Here is a 26,002-nt window from a genome sequence, read left to right on the forward strand (position 1 = left end):
ACTAGTCTGGGGGGCAGCATACGCTACGCTACCCCCAGACACGTCACTGGATGATGAGGATGAATGGAGGAAAGAAGGATCCCCCCATTCATCCTCACTGGCTGTTTCGGTGTCGGAGGCAATAATAGCGTATGCGTCCGACACCGAAAATACCCTGGGGGCCATCGTTATACGGGGATTGGTATATGGGGTATGTAAATATGTAGTGGTGTAGTGTAAAACTTTATTCCGTGTAGTGTAATAGTGTTTTTTACATGTTTTTTTAACATTAAGTATTAAAAAAAAAACTACGCCAAGAAAGGAGTTGCTGATAAATGCCGCACTTATGTGCGGCACTTACTGTATAAGCAGACCGTGGCTGTAGGATATAGGAAAAAAAACACTCTACGCCAAAAAGGAGGAGTTGCTGATCAGCAGCGCACTTACGTGCGATGCTGATCAGCACTCAGCGGTGATAGGGTGCGGAAAAAAAAAAAAAACTTTCTTCAACCCTATAGCTACTGATATGTGTATTATATACACTTATCAGCCACTAGGGGGCAGTAGAACGCAAATTCCGGAAAAAGCCGAAGTTTGACGATGCTGGAGCCGATGGGGACCGCTGGAAAAAGACGAAGACGAGGACGCGATCGGAACCCGGAAGACGCGATCGGGACGCTGGATCCGGTGAGCATGGGTCAATACCTGCTCTGGACACCTCAGCTACCTAGCTGAGGTGTCCACAGCAGGTATTTAACCCTTTCATGGGGTACTTATATCGCCGTGATCGGCCGGGCGGTCACGGCGATCGGGACGTGGCACCGTGGCCACCATTACTTTTAACAGTAATGGCGGTCGGTGCCGTCCTCGGACAGCACCGACCGCCATTGCTTTCCGGGCCATCGGGTCACCGATGACCCGGAAAGCTGCAGATCGCCGCCATTGGTTGATCTGAATTGATCAGCCAATAGCGGCGATCGTCAGCACGGGAGGGGTTAATCACCCCCCGTGCCGACAAGCAGGGATGGCCTGCTATACATTATAGCAGGCCATCTTCCCCGATCGCTGCGTGTGTACACGCAGCGATCGGGGAAACCGCGGGCATAAATGTACGCCCGTTTGCGTTAAGGCACGGGTTTTGGGGGCGTACACTTACGCCCGCGGTCGTTAAGGGGTTAAGAAGACTGTATTGTTATTTTTCGTCCCTACCTCCAAAGATATGCCTCTCACGCACAACTGCATGAGTGGGTGAGGCAAAATCTAGCCATAATCTGGCTATTTTTATTGGATGATTGTTTTGTCCATCTTGGTCTGGGTCTGTGGTGTCAGGCTAAGTTTTTGGGAGGTTCATATGCTACCTCTCGTTTTAATGGTTCTCTGTGTCCTCACCGCCATGCTGTGTCTGGCCTAATTTTTGGGAGGCTCACTTGCTACCTCACTCACTCTTAATGGTTTTCTGTGTCTTGACTGCCATGCTCTGACGTCAGTACGTCTGCGGAGGAGCGGGACTGGTTGCTGGGGGCCCGCCGATCGCGTCCCCGGCAACCAACCAGCTTGGTTGGGTGTTTTTTTTTTTATTATTATTGTGTGGCTGCGATCGACCACCCCTGGTCGATCGGCATCAGGTGTACCCTTGATAGTGACTGACAGCTGGCCTAGCCAGTTAGCTATCAGCACCTAGGTTTGTGTCCACTATAAATCCCAGCCACTGGCCTCACACTAATTTTTTGGGAGGCTCACTTGCTTCCTCACTCACTTTTAATGGTTCTCTTTGTACTCACTGCCATGCTGTGTCTGGCCTAATTTTTGGGAGGCTCACTGGCTACCGCTTCTACCTTGGTCACTCTGTCTTCACCCCCATGCTGTGTCAGGCTAAATTTTGGGGTGGTTCATATGCTACCTCTGTTTTTAATGGTTCCCTGTGTTCTCATTGCCATGCCGTGTCAGGCTGAGTTTTTGGGTGGTTCATATGCCTACCTCTGTTTTAACCAGGCTGTTGCCCATAATTAGGCATAATGGTGCCATTAGGCAGCCTCAGAGGCATGCATACATGCTGCCCCTGCTGTTTCCTGTGCATTTCTGTTGTGTTTCCATCATTTTCTGAGGTTGACAGGTTTTCACACGACCTTCTCTCTACCGAACTTGGGTCCCCTGCAAAAATGCTCTCGTTACTCGAAACGAGCACTTGAGTATCAGGAGATATTCGTCTCGAGTAATGAGCACCCGAGCATTTTAGTACTCGCTCATCACTACTTAAAAGCTATTCAGTGAATATTTTAACAGTACATTTACAGCATTGTCCAGCATTAAGTTCCAGTGAACAGGAATACTCTCTCTCCTCTTGTGCAGCTACAGACACTAGACTTTTTTTTTTTTTTTTGTGTGTGTGTGTGTAAATAGCTAATTTCTGATTTTCCTTGTTTATAGAATACGGTCATATATCTGAATATATTAAGAAGAACCCTTCTCTGTTAGTAGTCAATAATTGGGTGCAGCTGAAAAGTAAGTAGGAGCAAGGTTTACGTTCTATGTCTACATACTTCACATTCTTGTTTCTGTTATATAGAAAATTAAAGAGGTATTCAGGATAGAGAAAATTATTGCAGAATAAATCCAATTTTGCTAGTTATTGTTAAGGTGATAAAGTTGATTTTAAATGAAGGCTTTGTGTGAGTCCCAGTGTACTCCCTCTACCATCAATTAAAGGGGACTCTAGAGATTTTTTTTATTATTATTTTTAAATCAACTAGTGCTAGAAATTAATATAGATTTTTGTGGTGATCAATATCCCCAGATCTTAAAATTATGAACTGAGGCTGTTCACCCTGCCCTTCTAGCATTCCTGATTCCTAATTTGATGATTATCTAGTGTCCAGACCTGAGACCAGGAACTAAATGGGTCATAAACACCAGGACTCATAAAACATGTTAAGAGAGACAATCCACATCCTGGTCTTTGACAAACCAGAGACCCAGAGAGGTTAGGTAAGGGACACTGGAGGTCACCTACAGAACACCATTCTTGCATCTGACCCCTCTAGAAATGTGGAGTTCATACATATTCTAGAGGTATGCTCTTGCAGAGGTACACAGGACACTGATACAAACCTACAGTATCAAATGTGAACGTATCGTCCCATGGGAACAGGAAGCATTTGGGTAACTCCCACTGCATTGTGCCGACTGTCGCCATGTTTGGTATGTATGCGTGCGGGAGGTCATGGCAGATGGAATGGCATGGCGGAGACGTTGTTATGATGAACACCTGCAGAACTATGGTATTATGAACATCTTGAGGCTTGTTAAAGGGTTGTAAAAGGCCATTAACATATTCCCTGGCCTCCTCTGACATCAGAAAAAGGAGGGTGGGGAGAGGGTCTCTCACAGCCCCTTTTAAGATGGAATTTCTGCTAGGAAGGTGTCATTCTTTGGGGATCCCTTGTTGGATGGACTGGCCTCTATTCTGCTTCCCCAGGCAACTGGGCTAAAATGTTGTGTAACGTATTAAGTTCTGTTTTCTTTTCTCCCGTTTATTTTAAGAACTGTATTTCACTGTAATGTATACGTCTGCATTTTTCTTATATAACCCTTTGTTTTACGCACTGTATTTTTGCAATGTGTTTTAACTATCCTATGGCCCTAGGAATAGCTTTACCAATGGTAAGTTATTAATCTGTGAAAGCTATAGAGTATAGCCCTTTGTAACTTTGTTAGGTGTGTTTAAGGTGAGGTGTCACCTTATATTAATAGGATTTTGGGATTTATTGAATAATTGTATCTGCTCCCCACCACCCTCCCAAACTTTTCGTACCGTCGGTTAGCTGCATTTAATCTAAGATCTATCCCGAGGTCTATTTGGCAGGTGATGCAGTTATTGTCCTAAAAACAGCTTTTAAACTTGCAGCCCTGTGTCAAATTGGCGTGGCCTAGAGTGTGTGCCCCACTTCCCTGCTCTCCATCATTAGGAATGCTCCCCCGGCAGGATTTTTCCTATTCATCACCTGTCTGAACACTGCACAGGTGCCTTAACGATCCAGCCCATGTTCAGGTGACAGTTAATAAATAGGAGAAATTGTTCTAGGGGCATTCCTAATGTCCAGGCGGAGGGATTCTAGGGCACAGACACTCTAGGCCACGACAATTTGACACGGCTGCAGGATTAAAAGTTGTTTTTTAGGACAATAACTGCATCACCTGCTGAACTGACCCCAGGACAGATCTTGGATTAAAAGCCGCTATACACAGGTACAAGCGGTTTTGGGAGGGTTCAGATTGTGGGTACAGAGTTGCTTTAAATCATTGTCTATCTCTCGTGCAGTTGCATCTGAAAATTTTTAATCACTGAGGGAGGTTGCTTCTAGCTAAGAGACTTCCTAAACTCCAGTTCTTATGCATCCCATTGAACTCATTTTAATTTTTCATTTTTGTTAACTCCGTAGATAACACAGAATGTTCCTGATTTACATGTGGTTAGTAGTCAAATTAAAAGGCATAATAAGGGTCTTCTTGTAAACCAGCTATAATAGAAACAGCAGCATAGAAGACCTATTTTTAAGATTGCTTGGTACAAAGGAAGGGCAGTAGTGCTGCGCTCTACATTACCTTCCTAGATAAATTAAAAAAGCGTTCCATCTTTTCTTTTCAGGGAAAGCATAAGGAGGCAAGGACTGGGCTGCCTTTTGAATAACAGACAAGTTTGCTTGTTTTCTTTAACCCCTTAGGGACCAAGCCTAATCTGACTTGTCTCACTTTATGCGCTTATAGCTCAGTAATGCTTTAACATATGCTAGCAATTCTGAGATTGTTTTTTTTTTTGTAACATATGGTACTTTATATTAGTGGCAAAATTTGGTCACTATCTTTTGTGTTTTTTGTGAAAAACATAAAAATATCATGAAAAATTTGCACTTTACAGACTTTGAAATTCTCTGCTTCTAAAAAAAGAAAGTCGTATCACATAAATTAGTTACTAGGTCACATTACCAATATGTCCTCTTGATTCTGGCATAATTTCGTAAACATATTTTACTTTTCTTGGGTGTTACGGGGCTTAGAAATGTATCAGCAAATTATAAATTTTTCATGAAATTTCCAAAACTAATTTTGATAGGGACCAGTTCTTTTTTTAAGTGTGTTTAGGAGGCTTGTATACTTGTAACTAGGGATTTCCGAACCTGCCGAGGTTCTGGTTCGTATGAACCCGAATACTCGGCAGCAGATACCCGCTGTCTGCCGACTCCGTGGAGCGGGCGGATCCAGCGGGAGGAACACCTGGAAAACTGGGATACAGCCTATGGCTATGGCTGTATCCCAGCTTCCAGGCGGTCCTCCCGCTGGATCCGCCCGCTCCACGGAGCGGGCAGACAGCGGGAATCATTACCTAGGGTTCGGGTTCGTACGAACCCGAACCGAGCTCGGTTCGTACCATCCCTACTTGAAACCCCCATAAATGACCCCATTTTGGAAACTACACACCCTAAGGAATTAATCTAGGGATATAATGAGCATTTTAACCCTACAGAGGCTGGAGGAAAGTATTCACAATTAGGCCGGAAAAATGGATGGGATGGGATGGCCGGATGAAAAATAGAAATTTTTAAATAATGTTCGTTCAGATTAAAGTATCTCATTTTCACAAGCAATAGTAGAGAAAAAGCACCCCAAAATTTGTAATGCAGGTCCTCCTGAGTACAATGGTACCCCATATGGGGGCGTTAACCACTGTATGGGCGCACAGCGGGGCTCAGAACGGAAGAAGCGCCAGTTAGCATTTTCAGTGCAGATTTTGCTGTACAAGTTTTCAGGCGCCAGGTGTGTTTGTAGTGCCAGCAGAGTGAAATCCCCCAAAAGTCACCCCATTTTGGAAAGTTAACCCCTCAAAGAATACATCTTGGGGTGCAGTGAGCATTTTGACCCCACAGGTATTAGAGGAAAGTATTCAAAATTACGGTTAAAATAAAAAACTAGAATTTTTCCAATAATATGTATGTTTAGTTTGAAATTTCTCAATTTCACAAGAAACAGAAGAGAAAAGGCACCCCAAAATCTGTAATGCAGGTTCTTCCGAGTAGAAAGGTACCCCATATGTGGGCATAAACCACTGTATGGGAACACAGCCGGGCTCAGAAGGGAAGGAGCGACAATTAGCATTTTCAGTGCAGATTTTGTTGTAGAAGTTTCTGAGCGCTAGGTGCGTTTGCAGAGCCCCTGTAGTGTCAGCAGAGTGACCCCCCCCCCATAAGTCACCCCATTTTGGAAAGTGCACCCCTCAAAGAAGTCATCTTGGGGTGCAGTGAGCATTTTGACCCCACAGGTATTAGAGGAAAGGATTCAAAATAAGAAAGTAAAAATGAAAAAAGAGTTTTTTCAATAATATGTTTAGTTTGATATTTCTTAATTTCACGAGAAACAGGAGAGAAAATGCACCACAAAATTTGTAAAGCAGGTTCTCCTGAGTACAACGGTTTCTCATATGTGGGCATAAACCACTGTATGGGCACGCAGCAGGGCTCAGAAGGGAAGGAGCGTCATTTTGCTGGAGCAAAACCGCAGCTAGTATCGATAATTAGAATAGCGCAGTTTTTTAAATGAGATTACAGGTAATCTGGGGTAGTGACGGGCAACCTGGGAGTGTTTACTTGCTATCTGAGGTGGTGACGGGCAATCTGGGATGGTACGAGCAGTCTGTGGCAATCTGGGGTGTTTACTGGCTATCTAGGGGTGTTTACTGGCTATCTAGGGGTGTTTACTGGCTATCTGAGTTGGTGACGGGCAATCTGGGGGAGGGGGGGGTCACAGGCAAACTGGGGTGGTGATGGTCAATCTGGGGTGGTTACGGGCAATCTGGGGTGGTTATGGGTAGCCTGTGGCAATCTGGGGTGGTAACAGGCTATCTGGGGGTGTTTACTGGCTATCTGGGGTGTTTACTGGCTATCTGGGGTGGTTACAGGCAATCTGGGGTGGTTACAGGCAATCTGGGGTGGTTACAGGCAATCTGGGGTGGTTACAGGCAATCTGGGGTGGTTACAGGCAATGCGAGGTGGTTAAAGGTAATCCGGGGCACTTGACTTTTTATCCCGTCAACAATGATTTTTGGTGACTGGACAAAAAGTGCCGACAGCATTTGGAACAAGTGATCAGTGGTATATACCGCTGATCACTTGTACCAGGACCACATCGGCTAGTCCCTGATCATTGCCCCATGCTCACCGCCACCTCTGGTAGTGGAGAGAATGAGAGTTTGATCTTTTTTTAAGGGTCCAAACACACATGCCGTATCCACAGCGAGTTTCTGGCTGCGTATTTGCAGCGAGACTCGCTGAGGATCCCAGCCATGTGTACTCAATGGCAGACAAACTCGCAGCAGAAATGTACATCCCTGCTGCAAGTTTGTCCGCAGCTCGCCCCGTTAACTCCCCGGCTGCCGGAGACTATACGTCACCTGATCCCGGCTACGGGGCTCCCGATGTCTTCACTGCCCATTCAGCCAATCAGTGCTGCGGTGGGGCAGCGCACTGATTGGCCGAGCGGGACGTGCCGGGAATCAGCGAAGGACCAGATGATGTATAGTCGGGACCAGGTGATGTATAGTCTCCGGCGGCCGGGGGGTTAACGGGTCGGCCTTTAGACAAACTGTACAAAGATGTACATCCCTGCTGCGAGTTTGTCTGCCATGAGTACACAGGGCCGGGACCCTCAGCGAGTCTCGCTGCGAATACACAGCAAGTAACTCACTGCCGATGCGGCAAGTGTGTTTGTACCCTAAGGAATTAATCACTGTGAACACTAAGGTTATTCCAAGTGTGGGGGGGCATTCATCTCCTCTCACTGTGGATTAACGGTGAGAGGAGATGAAAGCATGCAATGCATCCAATACCGGTAGCCGCCGTTACACTGGTAATAACGGCGATCGTCGGTTCGGGCACTGGCCGGGACTAAGCCCACACTCTGCCCCAACTTCTCAGCGACCTCCGGTAGCTGAGAGGAGGGGGCTGCGGGCATTACTGGCGCTGCTGCACTATTCTGCACCATCGCCATAAAGAGCTGATGGCAGCAGAATAGAGCCCATTAGTGATCGCCGTAGAAATTCATATCGGCGGTCACTAATAACATAATACATGTATTCTCTGGGTCACTACGGTTATGGCGATACCACATTTGTGTAGGTTTTTTTAACTATTACCACTATCTTCCAAGCCAAAACCCACAAAAACTCGTCGCATTGCAAGTTCCATAGTGTTCTTATCTTTTGCGTGACAGAGCTGGTTTGGGGCTTATTTTATGGGGGAAGATCTGTAGTTTCTATTGATACCAAGTTTTATATGTATATGACTTTTTGATCTCTTTTATGATGTATTTTCTAAAGCAGATTGATAAAATACAGCTATTCTGGTACTGTTTTTTTTATTTTTTTACAGCGTGTCGTGCGATATAATTATTGATATCGTTTTATAGATTGGGTCGTTATGGACGTAGCGATACCAAATATGTATATGATTTGTGTTTTTGATCACTTTTATGTAATGTTTTATAGTGTATGGGGAATGTAATGCATTTTTTTTATTGGGGGGGCTGGGGGGGATTGTGTTTGGTGCTTCTGCAGTACAGTGTATTGTATCATGTGACCATCCTGCTGACAGGCAGTAGCACAGCCACCCCTGTCAGCAGGATGGCTTATCCATGGTAAGCCTGGGGGCCTTCATTAGGCCCCCGGAGTTACCATGGAGACATCAGGGGGACCGGACGGCTTCACGGGACCTCTGATCACGTAAGTGGACCTGCAGTGCCGTCCGGTACACACCGGAACCTGTTAGATGCCGCTGTCATGCTTTGACAGCGGCATTTAACGGGTTAAACTGCCCGGAGTGGAGAATCCTCTGCTCCGGGCAGTTACAGGAGGGGGTCAGCTGTCATACTGACAGCTGATCCCCCGCACAGCCGCCACCGGGCGGCAATTCATTCCGATGTGTACGCCGTTAAAAGGCGTACGCATCGGAATAAAGCCCATTAGTGGCCGCCGTGAGAAGGCAGCACGGCGGTCACTAAGGGGGTTAAAGTGTCACTGTCTTTATAACTTTCAATATCTAAATCAACAGTAGATGTGAAAGGAAGCAAGTTTGCAATTTACATGCAATATGTAATTTGCATAATTATTTTGTGTTATCATTCTGTAAAACAAAGCTGAACTTACCAGAAATCCAGGTCCAGTCTCCTGAAGGCAGATTTCTGGTTGGAATAAACAGACTAAACACAGGAATTATTACCAGTACATAGTGTCATAGCTCAATGTGCCCTTCAGTCACATGACTGCCTTCTCTCTGTGAGTGCTCAGATGGCCAGGGATACACGGGACTTCCTGTTTTGTGACTCTTATTTTCAAAAAATAGGAAACAGAAACAGGAAGTGCCGTGCTTTCCATGATAACTAAAAAAAAGAATGTAAGTTGCTTTATATAACATCTACTGTTGATTTTAGATTTTGAAAGTTATAACAACGGTGACACTTTAAGGTTAAAAGATTTATCCAGGATTAAAGAAAAGCACAACTGCTTTCAAGAACAGCACCATGCCTGACCTCAGGTTGTGTGTGGTGTTGCAATTCTGCTCCATTCACTTCAGTGGAACTGAACTGCAAAACCACATCCAAACTGTGGACAGGATTGCGGCTGTTTTAGGAAGAGAAAAACCATGCCTTTCTAAGCCTGGATCTGTTTAGTTTAATTACATTTTCTCTTAAATCTACAGGGGTTGGGAAAAACTATAATACCCCTGTTTTAATATAGTCAAGTCGACCTCTTCGTGACACACCCACAATCACTAGTAACCCTTTTTCCACCCATCGCTTGGCAACATCCCCTTTTATCTTACTGTTGATAAACAACACTTCGTCTAATTGTGGCAAATAAAACACAACTACAGCCCCTAAGAGTTCATTCCATGTTTTAATCAGTGTTTTGTTTTTTTGTATTTTTTTAAAATATGTATTACTACAGTACTTTTTATTATATTTTTTTTATTTCATTTGTTATCAGTGGAAAGATGCGTTGTTATGCCCCTTCCTGGTATGAAAAAATGGTGTTATAATATGGGGTTTATAATGGGTTACTCATATCTTAATAATTGTCTCTTTAAATCAGGTGAAAGTGCTGAGATACCTGACAATTCAAGTGAAAGCTATTGCTCCTCCATGGAAAATTCACAAAGTCTTGAAGATAATTATAGTTCAGGCTACAGCGAGGAGTACTGTGACAAGATGCTGCTGAGCTCTAGACATGGAAATATTAACCCTCGGAGTAATACTTTGTGGTATGAGAGGGATAATGACTTTAAAAAAGACTTAGATCCTGGGACTAAAAGTTTAAATGCTTGCGATGCCAAATCATTACATTTAGAAATGTGGGATTCTGCAACACTTCAAGAACCTATAAAAACATTTGATACTGAACAGATTAAGGACCCTCTAACTCCTGTCCTTCCATTGAATTTCCCAAACAATCAGAAGACTGGCCAAGAATTTGCATATGTTACGTCATGCTTACAAACAACAAAACCATTAGCTAAAGAACAGCACTTTAGTGATTGCCAAGCAGTTTACAAAGAATCTTCTGAGTATGATTTATCTTGTCATGCGAGTCTGAAAACCGGCAAGAATTTTGAGGAACGTGACTCTTTTTCCAGGGGCTATGAAAGTTTTGAGGACTCTAATAGGGTAGTGGCACAGGATCAGAGGAGTCCTCTGCCATGGCGTAAATGCATCTCGGATGGTGCTGATCATGTTGACAATGATTGTTCTTCTGTTGATATACCTGATGATGAAACCTTCTTCTCTGTTAAAAGTGGGAGCTTTTACAGCAGGTCCAGTTCACCATTTTCCCTGGATGACAATACGGATGTTGAGCAGTGTGTCTTCGAGGAGGCACTTGAAGACTTCTCCGGTTTCTCAAAGTACATTCAATCTCATAATTCACCGATCGAACATGAACATTGGGAACAGTCTCCTGTGTGGGACCCGTTTCTAGAGATCAAGCATATGACACGCACAACCAATGAACAGAAAGGTTCAGTAGAGAAAACCACTGTGTGTAGTAAAACCAAACAGAGAGATGCATTGTGTAATACTGATCTTTCATTAGTGTCGGTGTCTTACGATCAGAAAGAAACTCAGACTCCAATAAAAAGCACACAAGATACTGGAGTAAATACAGAGCCAATAGAATCTGTCTTGTTTTCACAGATCCAGGTAGGTAGCTGCAGGCATCCTGTAGAATGATGGCTGGACAATTCTGCGTTGATTCAAGCTTAACCATATTACGCATTATCTTGTGTATGGGGAAAGCAGCAGCATTCCCATGTACATGATAGTGGATGTAAACAAAAGGCTTTATTTAACAGCCAGCTCTGATTAGAAATAATGATTTAGGGTACAAACCCACACACCGTATACGCAGCAAATACGCAGCAAATACGCAACAAATACGCAGCAAATACGCAGCAGTTTGATGGTGAAGATTTAATGCTGAGTTCAGTTATTTAGATCTAATCTGCTGCGTTTTTGTTGCGTATTTGTTGCGTTTTTGCTGCGTATTCGCTGCGTATCGCAGCAGTAAATACGCTGTGTATACGGTGTGTGGGTTTATACCCTTAAGGGAATCTTTCAGCACCTGGGCCCTACCTGAGGTGCTGACAGTGTGCTGTAGTTGGCAGTCCCCTAGTAGGCATGGGACCTTCTGGTAATTTGTGCATAATCCACTACAGACAATCTCTGTCTACTACTGTAATGAAGAGTCAATGAGGTGTTGTGGCTAAGCATTTGTGCCACACTCTGTTGCATCTCACCACTCCTCCTCCCTCTTCTTCATGAATAATTAATACTGCCCGGCCTCCTTCTCACCCATGCTGCCAGTTAGTATCTGCCAATAGAGGACTGATCGGCAATCAGATATAGTTAAAACTCCCCTTGGAGCTTTGGTTTTAGGGGTATATGACCTGTCTAGAGACCAGCAACAGTAGGTTTTCTTTGGTTTGAATCCCCTGATGGAAATGAAATATAGGTTCTTTTTCTTTTTTCTCATTATTGTGTTGATTTCTGTCACGTTTGGATATGTCCTTTTCCATTGACTTTAACACAAAGGATGGGTTAAAAAAAAAAAAAAAAAAAAAGGTTCAGTGTGCGAATGACTAAAAACAATGGGCAATGTTTGCGAAACAGCCAGAAAAAATTGACGCGTCCACTACATTGTGTGCAAGAACAGCGTTGTTTGCATTCAACGCAATGGAAAAGATTGATGTTAGAAAACAGCCATTGTTTTACCCAACAAGAACGGCCGTTTTATGAAAACGTATGTTGTGTTAACATAGCCATAAAGTGCAAAAAATTCCCAATCTGGGCCAAATTAGTTTTTAAATTCTTTGCACTTTTAAAAATGATACAATAAGGATAAAGAAAAATATTTTTCATTTCCATCAGGGGAATTTGATCTACTGTACAAAGGGCTAAACTATTTACAATCATCAGTGTTTGTCAGCAGTTGGTTGGTGTGGCCCTTTGAAAGTCAGGTCAGGTGTGTCTTTGTCGTCAGTATTATAGGTTTTTGACATTATATACTGTACACCTGGTAAAATCTAGGAATAAAAATATTCTCTGATAACTTGATGATAAAAAAAGAGCCGACCTGTCGTTGTATATGGCATGAGAACCCTGCAAATGTGTACAGTATATATCCAGGAGTACAGCAAACATAGGCAAGGAGCAATTATCAACTAGTTAACTATAAATGGGCTGGAGATTGTTCTACATTGCATACTGTATACACAGAGATGCCTCTTATTGGCTGGATACAGTTATAGTGTCTTTATAAGTTCTGTTCAAGCTGCTTTGTGTGTGTGTGTCTATTTTGTTAACTGTTAAAGTTAACTGAATGTACCATCAAACTCCAGTCAGGATTTAGCATTAGGCTATGTTCCTACTATGGTAGTGGTGTCAAACTCAGGCCCTCCAGCTGTTGCAAAGCTGCAATTCCCATCATGCCTGGACAGCGAAAGCTTTAGCCTGCTCCAGGCATGATGGGAATTGGAGTTTTGTAAGAGCTGGATGGCTTGAGTTTGACACGTGTACTACGGCATCATAGTGGGTAAAGGTGTCCATCTGTTACTATTGAGGGCCGCAAATAATGGTAATGTTCATTATTAGGGCGGGTTCACACTACGTAATTCTCGCGGACAATGTCCGCGGAATTCTGTCAGCTGTCCGTCCGCAGGGGCACGCGCTTTTCCGCCGGCTCCATAGACACCATTCTATGGGCCGGCGTATTCCACGATCCGCTAAAAGAAGTGACATGACACTTTCAGCGTATAGCGGAATACGGCGGCCCATAGAATGGTGTCTATGGGGCCGGCGGAAAGGCGTCCAGATGTGTGGGCGGACAGCTGATGGAATTCCGCGGACATTGTCCGCGAGAATTCCGTAGTGTGAACCCGCCCTTAGTGGCCATCATCATCAATAGACGGCTGCCTTTCCCCGATACAAGGCGGAATGTTCCCCTAGTGGAAGCATAGCCCTATTTTAAAATGCAAGTGTGAATAAGACATGCAAGAAATAAGATTAATAGGACTATAAAGAAGTGACTATGTATATACACTGTAGGTGAATATGTTTAATATTGCAGTAATATAATATTGCTTATAGACAAAAATATTCATTTGAAATTAAGACCTTGAACAATTTTATTTACTAGGATGCAGCACCTGGAGTAGGAATTGCCAAGACTGTGCAAGAATCCGAGGGGTATGTAGCATTCTAAAATGAAGCATAGAATGTAAATGTGATACTTTTACTTTTGGAGGACTTGTGCTGAGCTGAGTGCCTGTGATGATGAACAATACTTCACTATAATCCTTTTTTTTTTTTTGTCTGGATCAGGGAGGCATTGACAGGAATCCCTTCTCCTTTACATAGCGGCAGATCAACACCAGGATTGCAGGGCATGGTGTGGATTTTCTGCTTCATAGGCTGCTACAGAATATACACAGTATTTTTACCATGTGTGGCCATACCCTAAATGAGTTGTGCAATTTGTAATAAGTGCCTCTAAGTTTCTTTAAAAGGGTACTTCACCCCTTTAAAAATGTTATATAGTGCTGCCATTATGTAAAACATAATAAAAACCAGGGCTGTGGAGTCGGAGTCGGAGCTAGTTTTGGCTGGAGTTGGAGTCGGGAAAAAAATGTACCAACTCCAGCTTTAAAAAAATCTTTAAAAATGTAGAATTGAATTTTGATATGAATTTTACAAGTTTTCTTCATAAAAATATATATTTTGAGCAGCATTCTAGTAGGACACTGCCCCTATTACATAAGGGTGGTGATGGAAAAGTTGTCGGTCACGATTTGGCAGTTGGTTTTTTAGCTGGAAGAGTCCATTGTGTGGGGGGAGATCTGTGCTGGTCCCTCCTGGATGCTTGTATATGAGCAGCAGTGTAATATGAAGATATCCTGTGTAATATAGAGGAGAGGAAGACATAAGTAGTGTATGTGTAACTTCTGTCCTCAGTGTGGTGTTTTCTCTCTGGGAGAAGATTGTGTGTTTTTCTTCAGTGTTCTATCGCCGCAGCTGTGTGTGTGTGTGCGTGCGCGTGCTATGGCTGCAGTAGGCTGTGTGTGTGTGCGTGCATGCTATTGCACTATGTGTGACCCCTCTCTATATCACTATGTGTAACCCCCTGTATATCACTATGCAAACCTCCTCTCCAAATTACAGCAGGTATAACAGATGCAGCTACTCCCAACAGATGATGTGTAAAATTACTATATTAAAATAATAAAAACATGTATAAAAGGCTCAGCATTACGCGTTTCTTGACCGGACTGGTCTCTTCATCAGATGCTAGCGCCTGTTATACCTGCTGGAAATTGGAGAGGAGGTCTGCGTTTTGTTACGGCCCTGGCGTGGGTTTGCAGGAAGGCTGCACACTGGTTCCCTTCTTGAGTATACGCATGGAGAGTTGTGCCTCAATCTTGCACAACTTAGCCAGGTGAGAGGGGAGCCGGTTTCACTTCGGTACTGAAATTCTATACATCCCATTTGCATCTGGTCCTGCACATGGAGCGCTGTCTTTGTTCTCTTTTTCTTTAGCTTTATATCACTATGGCTGACCTCTATATCCCAGGTAGCTGGCATTGTTAGCAGTGTTTCTTTAAGTATGGTGATTAGTTAGAATCATAGATTGTCAGCAGGAAAAGACCACCTGCTCCATCTAGTTGTGAGTAGTTCAGGACATGGAGGCTGAAGACTGGCTGCATCCACTGCACACACAGGAGAGTCTGCTTTATATACAGTATTCCTTGATTCACTCAGAAGTCGCCTTAGGATCATGTAGGACATTAGGGAGAAGCTGCTGAACCAGTGTGATAAATAACTCTCCTGGTATATGACTGGCCATTTATGAAGGAGCGGGAGTCTGAGTCTGTCCTGATAAAATTCAGGAGTCAGAGTTGGAGTCGGAGCTGCGGCTTACCGACTCCACAGCCCTGATAAATTCTACTCTCCCCGGGCTTCTGCCGACACTTACAAAACGGACTTGTCCTGACAGTGACCCCTCGCTCAACCAATGACAGCCCGCGGCATTGTCATGCCACAGTCACTGATTGGCTGAGTAGAATGTCACTGCCAAGACAAGTCTACCTCCGAAGCGGTGACAGAATTGTTCAGCAGGGGACCCTGAGGGAGCATAGTGAGGTAAAAATAGGATCTTTATTATGTTCTCTAAGGGCAGCAACATAAAGTTTTAACAACTTTGATTACCCTTTTAAGTGGAGTCTCATTTTAATGCAGCACCTCCTTTAATTCTCCTTTTAAAGATGTGGAAAAGGTGTTGCAGGGTGTGGGTGCTTATAAAGGGCTGCCTGGTTCACCAAAAACATCATGTGTTCTAGTAGTGCATCTTGACCTAATATAAGGAAGTCCTCCGTTTGTTTTAATCAGTTAGCGGCAGTAGAGGGCAGCTACCAAAAGAGCATCTTTCTTTGGAGGACGTACCAAACAGTCCTAGCTGTAGCGGGCACTATTTTTTCTCTTTGTGGTTGCAATGCTGGAAAATTGACCACATGATGGCAGATGAATGGGTCCGAGGAGCTCAATTCTATTTTCTTCCACAGAACTAAAGGTTACTCATCTCCTGAAGCACTTCTGCAGAGAGCAGTGAAGGCCGAACTTCAGCTTGTTGATATACAACGCTGGCTGTGTTGGCAGATGTGCTGGAAAACACAGCAGGAATCTATAGAGAAGCAGTCCTTCTTTAACTTAAACAAAGAACCGACCACACAGTCAGGACCTTTGACTAGTTTCAGTCTCTCATCAGCTCTTGCTGAAGTGGAGGAGAAGTATCAGGAAATGCGGGCAAAAATTCAGTCTGGTACCCCACTTGATACACTGGTTCCACTCAATATGCAAGTAAGTACAAGTAAACTTTTATGACTTCACCTTTTTATTAATTGAAAAGTCCATTGAATTTATAGGGAACCAATCGGCATGATTGAGTTAATATGGTTCCCTCAAGCACCGTACAGAGCTACTGTGCATCTTGCTGCACGTACCATCTGCGGCTGCAGCAATAGCCTTAGTGGGCAGAAAAACAAGTTTTATTCTGAATTGCGAGACAGGGAGAGGGTCGGCTACTAGTCATCTGGGTGGAGAGCTGCCCAGGACTAGTCACCGCTCTCTGCCTGTTGCCGCGCACTGCAGGGGTGATTGTCTGCCTGTCTCACGCGGTAGAATAAAACTTGTTTTTCTGCCTATTAAAATTACTGCTGCAGCCGAGGCCGCTACATACCCCAAGCTGCACTGTATCTTGAGGGAACCATATTGGCACAATCGTGCTGATTGGTTCCCTTTCATAGTAAAGACAGAGAAAGGATGGTGAAAAAAGGAAAACTGTGAACAATAGAGATGAGTGAACCGGGTTCGGGTGTGTCTTTACGCTGTTCACCCTGTGGTAAAACGGACTATGTACCTCAGTATAATTACAACGATAGGCAACTTATATTTTGTTTTCCAGCTTTTAAAAAATTTCTTAAAGCTTAATTAAAAACTAAATGTGTTTAAAACTGCTCTATTCTGATACTGTTCACACTGTTCACACTATTCAATCCCACCTGCTATTTCTTTTAAATGGGAGTCCTCGCGTGCCTCAGTTCTCCGCTCAAAGAATTGACATGTCAGTTCTAAGGGGCTTCTGATTTTTGGTTTCTGTTGATCGCTCTGAAAAGAGACGCTCATCAGAATGTATGTCTGTGCTTGCTTTTCAGTTTTGCTCTAACTGCTGCTGTTTAGTGAAGGATAAGTCTGGGAATAATCATTGGCATATCTGAATCAGTTTTATTAAATAAAAATACATTTTGACATTTTTAGGACATTATCTGTTCCAATTTGGTGCACTGGAGGTGGGACTACCAGACCCTGTGCACCAATCCCAAAGGTTGCACATTTTATTTTAAATATGACTTTCCTCAAAATGTTGAACCTTAATTTAAAAATGGCATGAATGTGGTCATTTCTTTTCCCAGTGATAGTCGCCAAAATTCTGTTTTTGACCAGACCATTGGACATGTACTAATCTGAGTCCTTTGTTTTTCATTGTAGCTCACCACAGTTGGAACTTCTACTGAGTAAGTACATTTAGAATATAAAAAATGGCGTCCCTTTGTGTTGACTTCTGTGTTGCATCATTTGGATTTATGGTATGTTCCCACTACAGAATCATGTGATTATCTGACACGTCACCTGCATGATTTCATGTGGATTCATCACACAATTCTCCACTTATATGTTGAAGGGTGTGAAATCTGCTGGCAAAATCCACAACATTATTGGCATGCCGCAGATGATAAAAATCTTCATCCTAAAGTACCTACCCTACAGGCTTGGCTCACCGTAGTGAGCTCTTTGCTCTTTTACAAATAGTCTTATGAGGCATGTGGATGCCCTGACTAATGTGATAAGATTTGGGGAGTGTGGGTAGCCAACAAACCTACTGTGGGTTAATCCCTGCGTTCCTTGGTGTTTTAGTTTTTCTTCACTTCTGTCAGGCTCCTCGTACTGATGAACTGATGGATTGGTCTCCTTCCTTCTCTACATGGTTTTTACTGCTCTCCTTGTCTGACGTAATCTTCCTCTTTCCTTTTTTTCCCCCCCTGATGATATAATTTAATCCTGTGGTATATGGTAGACATGTTTTGGACACATTTGTTTTCATTGTTTTTTTTGTTTTTTTTTAAAGTATTACATCTCCTGGCATTATATGCTGACACACCATATCTATGTATAAATGTATGCACTTCTCTCTGTTTAAATTTTTTGTGGTGTATGCTGTGTTATAGTGTTGCGCAATTAAAGGTAATTACATATATTACATAAGCACGCATCAAATACTGCAGCATCTGGCTTCATAATGTCATTCATTTTTTTTTTTTCCCCTCTATAGTCATCCGTTAAATGACCCTATTCAGCACAGTGGAAAGGATAATGTTTCTAATGTTCCAGCTGAGGGTTCTAAGGAAACAAAGTGTATGAAAAATGTATGTATTCTTTTGTTTTTGTGTAGTAAAGATTGTTTTCCCCTTTTCTATTAGCTTATATGTATTTTACTTTCAGGATTTTGAGCCATCATTCAAGTCTTGTCTGGATAAATTCAACCACACATCAAATGGTTGGTCTAATATAAATTTAAAGTGCTAAAGTGTTCTGATTAGAAATTGGTTTTGAAATTTACTTGATAAGGTTCATGTTACCATAAAGCTCATCACTAGAGATAAGCGAACCGGGCTTGGGTTAGAGTCCATCCGAACGTTCGGCATTGGATTAGCTGGGGCTGCTGAACTTGGATTAAGCCCTAAGGTTGTCTGGAAAACATGGATACAGCCAATGACTATATCCATGTTTTCCACATAGCCTTAGAGCTTTATCCAAGTTCAGCAGCCACCGCTAATCAAATGCCGAAAGTTCGGGTTCGTATCGACTCGAACATGCTCCAGGTTCGCTCATCTGTATTCATCACCTTTTTCCGCTGAGATAAAAATCTTTGAGCTCCAACTTTTTCCTACGGGGACAAAGACTCCAACCTTCTGTTATGTTGTACATAGTAGTTTGGTCTATATTTTGTATCTGTATTTGTACTCTTCTATGTGTTCCACTCCTTGGTTTGCCTTACAAATACTGGTGTAAGGCAGTGTCCCCTTACATCATAAACTCTGGTGGCTCATTTCCCTACATTACCTCACCTCTCACTATGCAATATACAGGACACGTGTACATGGCATAGATTGTCCCTGCTACATCCTTAATGGGGTTGGACATTGTATAATATAAGTAACTGTACTCACAGTTCTACTGACAGTACCTCATAGAACTAAAATCAGACTCCCCTCCTCCGGGCTGTGCTGCCCTGCTCTGTGGGGAGTCTGTCCATAAGATGGCCGACATGGAGGAGCATGTGACCATGCCCAGCCCCCCAGTTTCCTCCATGGGCATATACAGGGTTGGTGGCATGGTCACATGCTCCTCCATGGTACACAGAGAGCTTGTCAGTATATACAGTAAGTACAGCTACTAATACATGTACACTGAACAATTTTACTGTAAAGTGGCCAATCCCTTTGATAATGACAGCTCTTTTACTCTTCAATGTATGGGTGTCCCCAAAATTAGTGAATAGATTGTCCACCAAGCTGTTCATTATTATTGCAATAGGTGTTTTATTATTTTATATTTAAAAAAATATATTTATAATTGAAATAGTACTCAACTCACAGGAGAGTAAAACCATTTACAGCAGCAGTTCAGCAGTGTGGGGCATGTATTACAAAGACTAAAAAAGGAGAAGGAAGAGTAGAGCTGGGACTAATTTTAAAAAGTTGTAAGCACCCTATTACACGAAGCGATAATCCGCCAAATAAGGTTGATTTGGCAGATCATTACTCCATGTAATAAAGACAAAGATAAGCTGATGAAGAACCATTGGCTGATTGTCATTTATTCCTATCTGAAAGTCATTGGCTGCCAGGCACGGATTGTTACATGTAATACAGATGCACGGCTGATGACTATGTAAACATAATAAACCTTATGCATACCTCTCTGCGCTCCCCAGTGTTCTTATCACTTCTGTCCGGTGCCGCAGCTGCCACTGAAACTTTTGAGCCGGTCTCTGAAGTGACAGGCCGCTCATCCAATCGCTGGCTGGTGATCATGATACTGATTATCATGAAGATCCTATGGCTGAAGACATAAGCCAGAACCTGCAAACCCTGCTGTGAACGGTGCCTGCTCGTCTCTTTCTCTCTCTTTCTCTCTCTTTCTCTCTCTTTCTCTCTCTTTCTCTCTCTTTCTCTCTCTTTCTCTCTCTTTCTCTCTCTTTCTCTCTCTTTCTCTCTCTTTCTCTCTCTTTCTCTCTCTTTCTCTCTCTTTCTCTCTCTTTCTCTCTCTTTCTCTCTCTTTATCTCTTTCTTTCTCTCTCTCTCTTTCTCTCTCTTTCTCTCGTTCTGTCCCTGAAATAGAACCCGCTTTGATGCTCCTCTTGCAAGGACAGAACTGGTGTGGTTTGATCATTACAGGAAGTGCTTGGAATATGTTCCCCTAGACGATCTTTCCCAGCTGCAGCAGAGAGAGAGAGGAGCAGGCACCTATCTAAGCAGGGCAGGGAGTCTTCAGTTGCTATTTGTTAGTTCTGCCACCAGGCTGTAGATCAGCTCTGTGCATAAAGCTTTGCAAGCAGACTACAGCAGCAATCTGCAGTTTAAGACTGTGAATGAAAGAAGCAAAATAATGCCAATGAATATATTAGGTTTATTTTGATGATCAGACTTGTAATCCGGCATGATTTAATTTGCTATATAGTTGCAGTGACTCTTCAGATGCCTTTATTAGCTCTGCTACCAGGCTGTGTAGATCAGCTCTGTGCATCAAGCTCTGCAAGCAGACTAGGGCAGCAATCTGCAGTTCAAGATTGTGAATCAAAGTAGCAAACTAGTGTCAGTGAGTACATTAAGCTTATTTTAATGGTCAAACTTGTAATTGAGCACGGGTCAGCTGCCCTAGTTTGCTTGCAAAGCTTGATTTACATAGTTACATAGAATCAATATTTTTAATCTTTCTAATTTTTTCACTGTACATTAGCCACTGGCTTTGTGCAGAGATTGGCTGAGTGGGCAGTCAGTGATCAGGGGACCAGAGCCAGAGCAAGACCGCATCGGGTTGAGCACACACAGATGAGTATGGCTGCTTTATCATTTTTTCCTATTGTATTTTGGAAAATGTGTCTTGCACAGCATCTTGTAAAAAGTAAGATGCCCGGCAAGACAGATTTTTCAAGATATTTCTGCTAGACAGATTAGGGCTCCCTGCCAACAATTGTCTGCATACAGCATAAGTTCTAATGTGTTTTGCATTTTTCGTTCAATTTTTTTTTGTATATTTCGCACCTTGAAGGGATGTTTAGACGAAATCTCCCAAAATTTGAGGTATGAAATATACAAAAAAAAAAAAAGAGAAAATATGCATTAGGTTAACATGGCACCCCTTGTATGTTGAGCAAGTAGACTTTATTGCAGGACTAAAGATTGCAGCCTGTATCATCATTATAGAGCAGGGTTAGGAAACCTCCAGCTGTTCCAAAACAAAAATTCCTATCATGCCTGGGCAGCAAAAGCAAAGCTGGGAATTATGGCAATTGTAGTTTTGCAACAGCTGGAGGGCCGAAGGATATGTTAGGCTGCGCTATAAAAGTAACACCGTAACATTATGTGAAAAGAGAAAACCTGCAGCTGCTGCACTGGTCACTGACAATGACACATACGCTTTTTCCGTTGGACAGTGACAGTACGAGCAAGCTGCTGTGCTTGCAGGAGATAATGGGAGGGCATTCCTCAGGAGGTGCGGACTTCACCCACCACAATTAGAATATAGGAGGGCACTTTGTTGGAGGCGTGGACTCCAGCACAGGGGGAGGTATACATGGGAGGGGGATAGGAAGTCTGGCCAGCCCCCACAAAGGAAAACACAGCTTGGGGGATGATGGGCTTTGGAGTATTGCCCAGCATCCACCTGCCTCACCAACAAGGAAGTAAGGAAGTTTGCGACATGTTGAGCAGTGGGTGCAGGGTGACTCAGGAGCAACTTGGACCGCCAGCCGCATCGTGATTAAGAGGGTAAGAGACACTAGTAGTGTGTAGAGCATACTCCCAAAAACACCTATGCGCTAAACAACCCCTTTAAAGGGCTATTAGATTGCTCTTTTGCATTCCAAGCTATTGTTGGGTTTGTCACCAACACTATTCTAATTCTGTTAAAAAGATAAGCCCATATTATGGGCCCAGTTCACACCAAATACAATAAGTTGATTTCATGATGTATACTCCAAGACGTGCACAAATCATTTAGATTATTTCTCATCAAATATTGCCTGTAAAAATTAAAGGATTATGCTTGTGGTGTTAGTGAGAAGAATCAAGCCATAAATATTTCTTTGCAATAATTCTTAATTGCGTATCAAATAGTCTGTAAGGTAGCATTCTGCTGTATCTTGGTCAGTTTAATAGGCAATATGGGGCTTATACAGTTCACTGCAATGTAGTATGAGTTTTTTTGATCTGTTGTGATTTTTTTTTTTTTTTTAAGAAGTCGATCCTACGGAGAGTGTGTCAGACCCTAATCGTTTCTATGTCCATGTGGGAAATATTGCTCCTTGTGTTAAAGAGGTATGCTTATAAAAATATGTTCCACCTGCTTTTAGTGTCAAAGTGACAAACTGTTTCTTAAATTTATTTATTTGTAATAGCTATGCAAGTTTTCAGGGTTTAAAAAGTAGGTAAAGGATTAGAAAAACATAGCTGCTTTTTTCCAAGATCAGCACCACACCTTTCCTCAGGCTGTATTACAATTCTGCTCCTTTGAATAGAATTGAGCAGCAATACCACACACAAATTTAAGAACCTGTGGCACTGTTTCAGAAAGAAATAGAATGAAAAGAGAACGCTATCGTTTTTATCCTGGATTACCCCTTTAATGTACCTGCCATCCTTATTACATTCATCTGCAAATAAAACACAAGGAAGGAGTTGTTGGAATGTAAAGTGTAAATGTAATGATAGAAAAAAAATGATTATATTGTTAGAAAGAAAATATTAGTTTATTAGAGGAACTGTTCAACTGAAATGGGGTTCTAGTGCCCTTTTGGACTCGACCCTCTAGCCTGCATACAAGATCCAATACATTTTGGCCTAGAGGTATACAGGTTCTGTATGGCATTCTGCAGCACATTTGCCCACAGCTGTTAAACGTTAGCCTGTAGATCCTACACACATGCAGGATGCCAAAGCTTGTGTCCCTGTTTGTCCAATAAATGCTTACTTGGTGATAAATCTGGTGACAGGGCAACCAAGGAAATGTTGCAATCTGGTGGAGAAATACCAGGGAAACCCTGGCTGTGTGGGTGACCATTTATTCTGCTGTAAATTGCCAAATGGAAGTCCTGCCATGAGAGGCAATACGTGTGGCCACAGGGTGTCATACACACATCACTGAGCTGTTAGTGTCCCTTGTATCACTACTAGTGGTGACTGACTGTGTGTGATGGCTCCCCAGATCATCCCACCAGTAGCTGGGGCCATGTGCCCACCACTAGGCTTCCATACTTGAACCTAGCTGTCATCAGATCATAAACAGAATTTGGTTTGTCTCTTAACCTCTTAAGGACATATGACGTACCCGTACGTCATATGTCCTCATTAGCACTTCAAAGCAGTGCCGCGCGGCGACCCCGCTTTGAAGCGCCGCGGTCCCGGGTGCTGCGTGTAGCCCTGGACCGCCGCTATTAGCGGGCACGGTCTGAACGCCGTGCCTGCTAATTAGCTAATTGGAGGCAGCTGTCAAAGTTGAGGAGCGATCTCCGTTACTGATGCCGGCCGGGGACTCGTCCAAGATGGCGCCGTCCCCGGCTCGGCACTCGTTTACTTCCGGCTGCAGCAGCACTCTTACATGCAGCTTATTCTATTTTGTCCTGGGGGAGTGCCACCCTCGCATGTGTGACATGGCTTTTTCTTTGTTGATTTGTATTAATTTCTCATGTCATATTGGGTTGAGCACCCCACCTTACAGACTTAAGTAGTGCTTTGTCCTCTATTCTTTGTTTTTGGTCAGGTTTTAAATAAAAGTAAACAAATAAATAAACATGTTTGGTATAGCCGCGTGCGTAATCGCCCGAACTATTAATTAATCACATTCCTGATCTCGCACGGTAAACGGCGTCAGCGCAAAAAAATCCCAAAGTGCAAAATTGCACATTTTTGGTCGCATCAAATCCAGAAAAAATGTAATAAAAAGCGATCAAAAGTCGTATATGCGCAATTAAGGTACCGATAGAAAGAACACATCATGGCGCAAAAAATGACACCTGACACCGCCCCATAGACCAAAGGATAAAAGCGCTATAAGCCTGGGAATGGAGCGATTTTAAGGAATGTATATTTGTTAACAATGGTTTGAATTTTTTATAGGCCATCAGATACAATATAAGTTAAACATGTTATATATCGTTTTAATCGTAACGACTTAAGGAACATGCATAACAAGTCAGTTTTACCCCAGAGCAAATGGAGTAAAAACACAGTTCCCCCAAATAAAAGAAATGCGTTTTTTTTTTTCAATTTCACCACACTTTGATTTTTTTTTTCTGGTTTCGTAGTGTACCAAATGCAAAAATTCAGCCTGTCATTGCAAAGTACAATTAGTGACGCAAAAAATAAGGGCTCATGTGGGTTTCTAGGTGGAAAAATGCAAGTGCTATGGCCTTTTAAACACAAGGAGGAAAAACCAAAAACGCAAAAACGAAAATGGGCCCCGTCCTTAAGGGGTTAAGACAATATGTTTCTAGTCTGTAGCCACCTGTGTCAATGGCTGTATCAATATTTTCCAGGATGCCCTAGTGCTGCATCCAACTTCTTCAGCCACCGGTATTCAAATTCCAAAGATGAACTCGTCTCCAACACACACACCATACATACATACATACATACATACATACATACATACATACATACATATTTTGAAATGGGCAGAACAGATGGCCTCAATGTGAGATCATTGTGTGTGGTCCTGGGAGGAGAGTCCGCTAAACACCTACATTTTGGAAGTCAGGTTTACATCACTAACACTGATCCTAGAACACTGGCAGAGTTTAAGAATATAGTTTTTGGGATGTGACCAGGATAACAAAAATCTAAATCTAAAAGGTTGTAGCATTATTTAAGGGGGCATGCCTTAAACTCAATTTGGTACACTGTCATATTTGTCATAGTTTAAGCCAAATTAGTCTTTGTCTAATTCTTAGCATAAACTAAGAGACTGCACCAGATTTTTCAGTTTTAGCAAATCTTGGCCATTATCTGTTTTATTATGAATTTCTGTGTATAATTTTATTTTATTTATTTTTCAATTGAATTGTAGGTGGAAGTAATGGAGGTCTTCAGAAAATTTCATGTATTGAGTGTTTTCCTTGAAGAATCTTCTCTGACCTGCAGGTAAACGTTTGGCATCTTATCTCCTGTATAAAGTCTGTTCTTATACTATGAGTTAAGAAATGTGTTCTAAACATATTGGTTCATCTCATGGAAACTAGGGCAAGTGTTTATGAGATGAAGCGTCCGTTTGTTCTCTGCTCTCTGCTGCAGACATTTCTCCTCCATCTCTTTTCCCCCTCTCCATAGCTCAGACAGGGCGCGTCTGATTGAGATTTCCTGATTCTTAGCAGTGTATGACAGAAAGGAGAGGAGGGGGGACCTGGGAAAAGACTTTTTAAATGCAGATAATGGCATATTTGCCTAATAAACCCAATTACAAAGTTTCTTAAAATCGCCTGGACTATTGATTTCTGCAAAAAAAAAAAAAAAAAAAAAATTCATGACATTGACTCTTTAAAGTGGATCTGTGCTCAGTGTTGAAAATAAATAATTGTGACCAGGCTTAGGCGGTGTAAATT

General features: G+C 42.7%; 1 protein-coding gene across 8 annotated transcripts in view; it reads left to right on the forward strand.

Annotated features, from left to right (window-relative positions):
• Nucleotides 1-26,002, forward strand: part of RBM44 (RNA binding motif protein 44) — a 47,045-nt gene that overhangs the window by 14,984 nt on the left and 6,059 nt on the right. For 5 of the 8 annotated variants that reach the window (XM_069983174.1, XM_069983173.1, XM_069983172.1 and 2 more), the window contains 10 exons: nucleotides 2,407-2,481; nucleotides 10,115-11,217; nucleotides 13,712-13,761; nucleotides 16,131-16,425; nucleotides 17,614-17,639; nucleotides 18,455-18,548; nucleotides 18,625-18,679; nucleotides 21,145-21,240; nucleotides 22,645-22,724; nucleotides 25,471-25,544. In XM_069983174.1, coding sequence (XP_069839275.1) covers nucleotides 2,407-2,481; nucleotides 10,115-11,217; nucleotides 13,712-13,761; nucleotides 16,131-16,425; nucleotides 17,614-17,639; nucleotides 18,455-18,548; nucleotides 18,625-18,679; nucleotides 21,145-21,240; nucleotides 22,645-22,724; nucleotides 25,471-25,544 — 1,948 coding nt within the window. The remainder of the gene's footprint in view (nucleotides 1-2,406; nucleotides 2,482-10,114; nucleotides 11,218-13,711; nucleotides 13,762-16,130; nucleotides 16,426-17,613; nucleotides 17,640-18,454; nucleotides 18,549-18,624; nucleotides 18,680-21,144; nucleotides 21,241-22,644; nucleotides 22,725-25,470; nucleotides 25,545-26,002) is intronic. The other 3 variants (XM_069983175.1, XM_069983177.1, XM_069983176.1) reach the window with 3 other exon arrangements.

This window comes from Dendropsophus ebraccatus, chromosome 9 (genome assembly GCF_027789765.1).
Source record: "Dendropsophus ebraccatus isolate aDenEbr1 chromosome 9, aDenEbr1.pat, whole genome shotgun sequence".
Classification (NCBI taxonomy): Eukaryota; Metazoa; Chordata; class Amphibia; order Anura; family Hylidae; genus Dendropsophus; species Dendropsophus ebraccatus.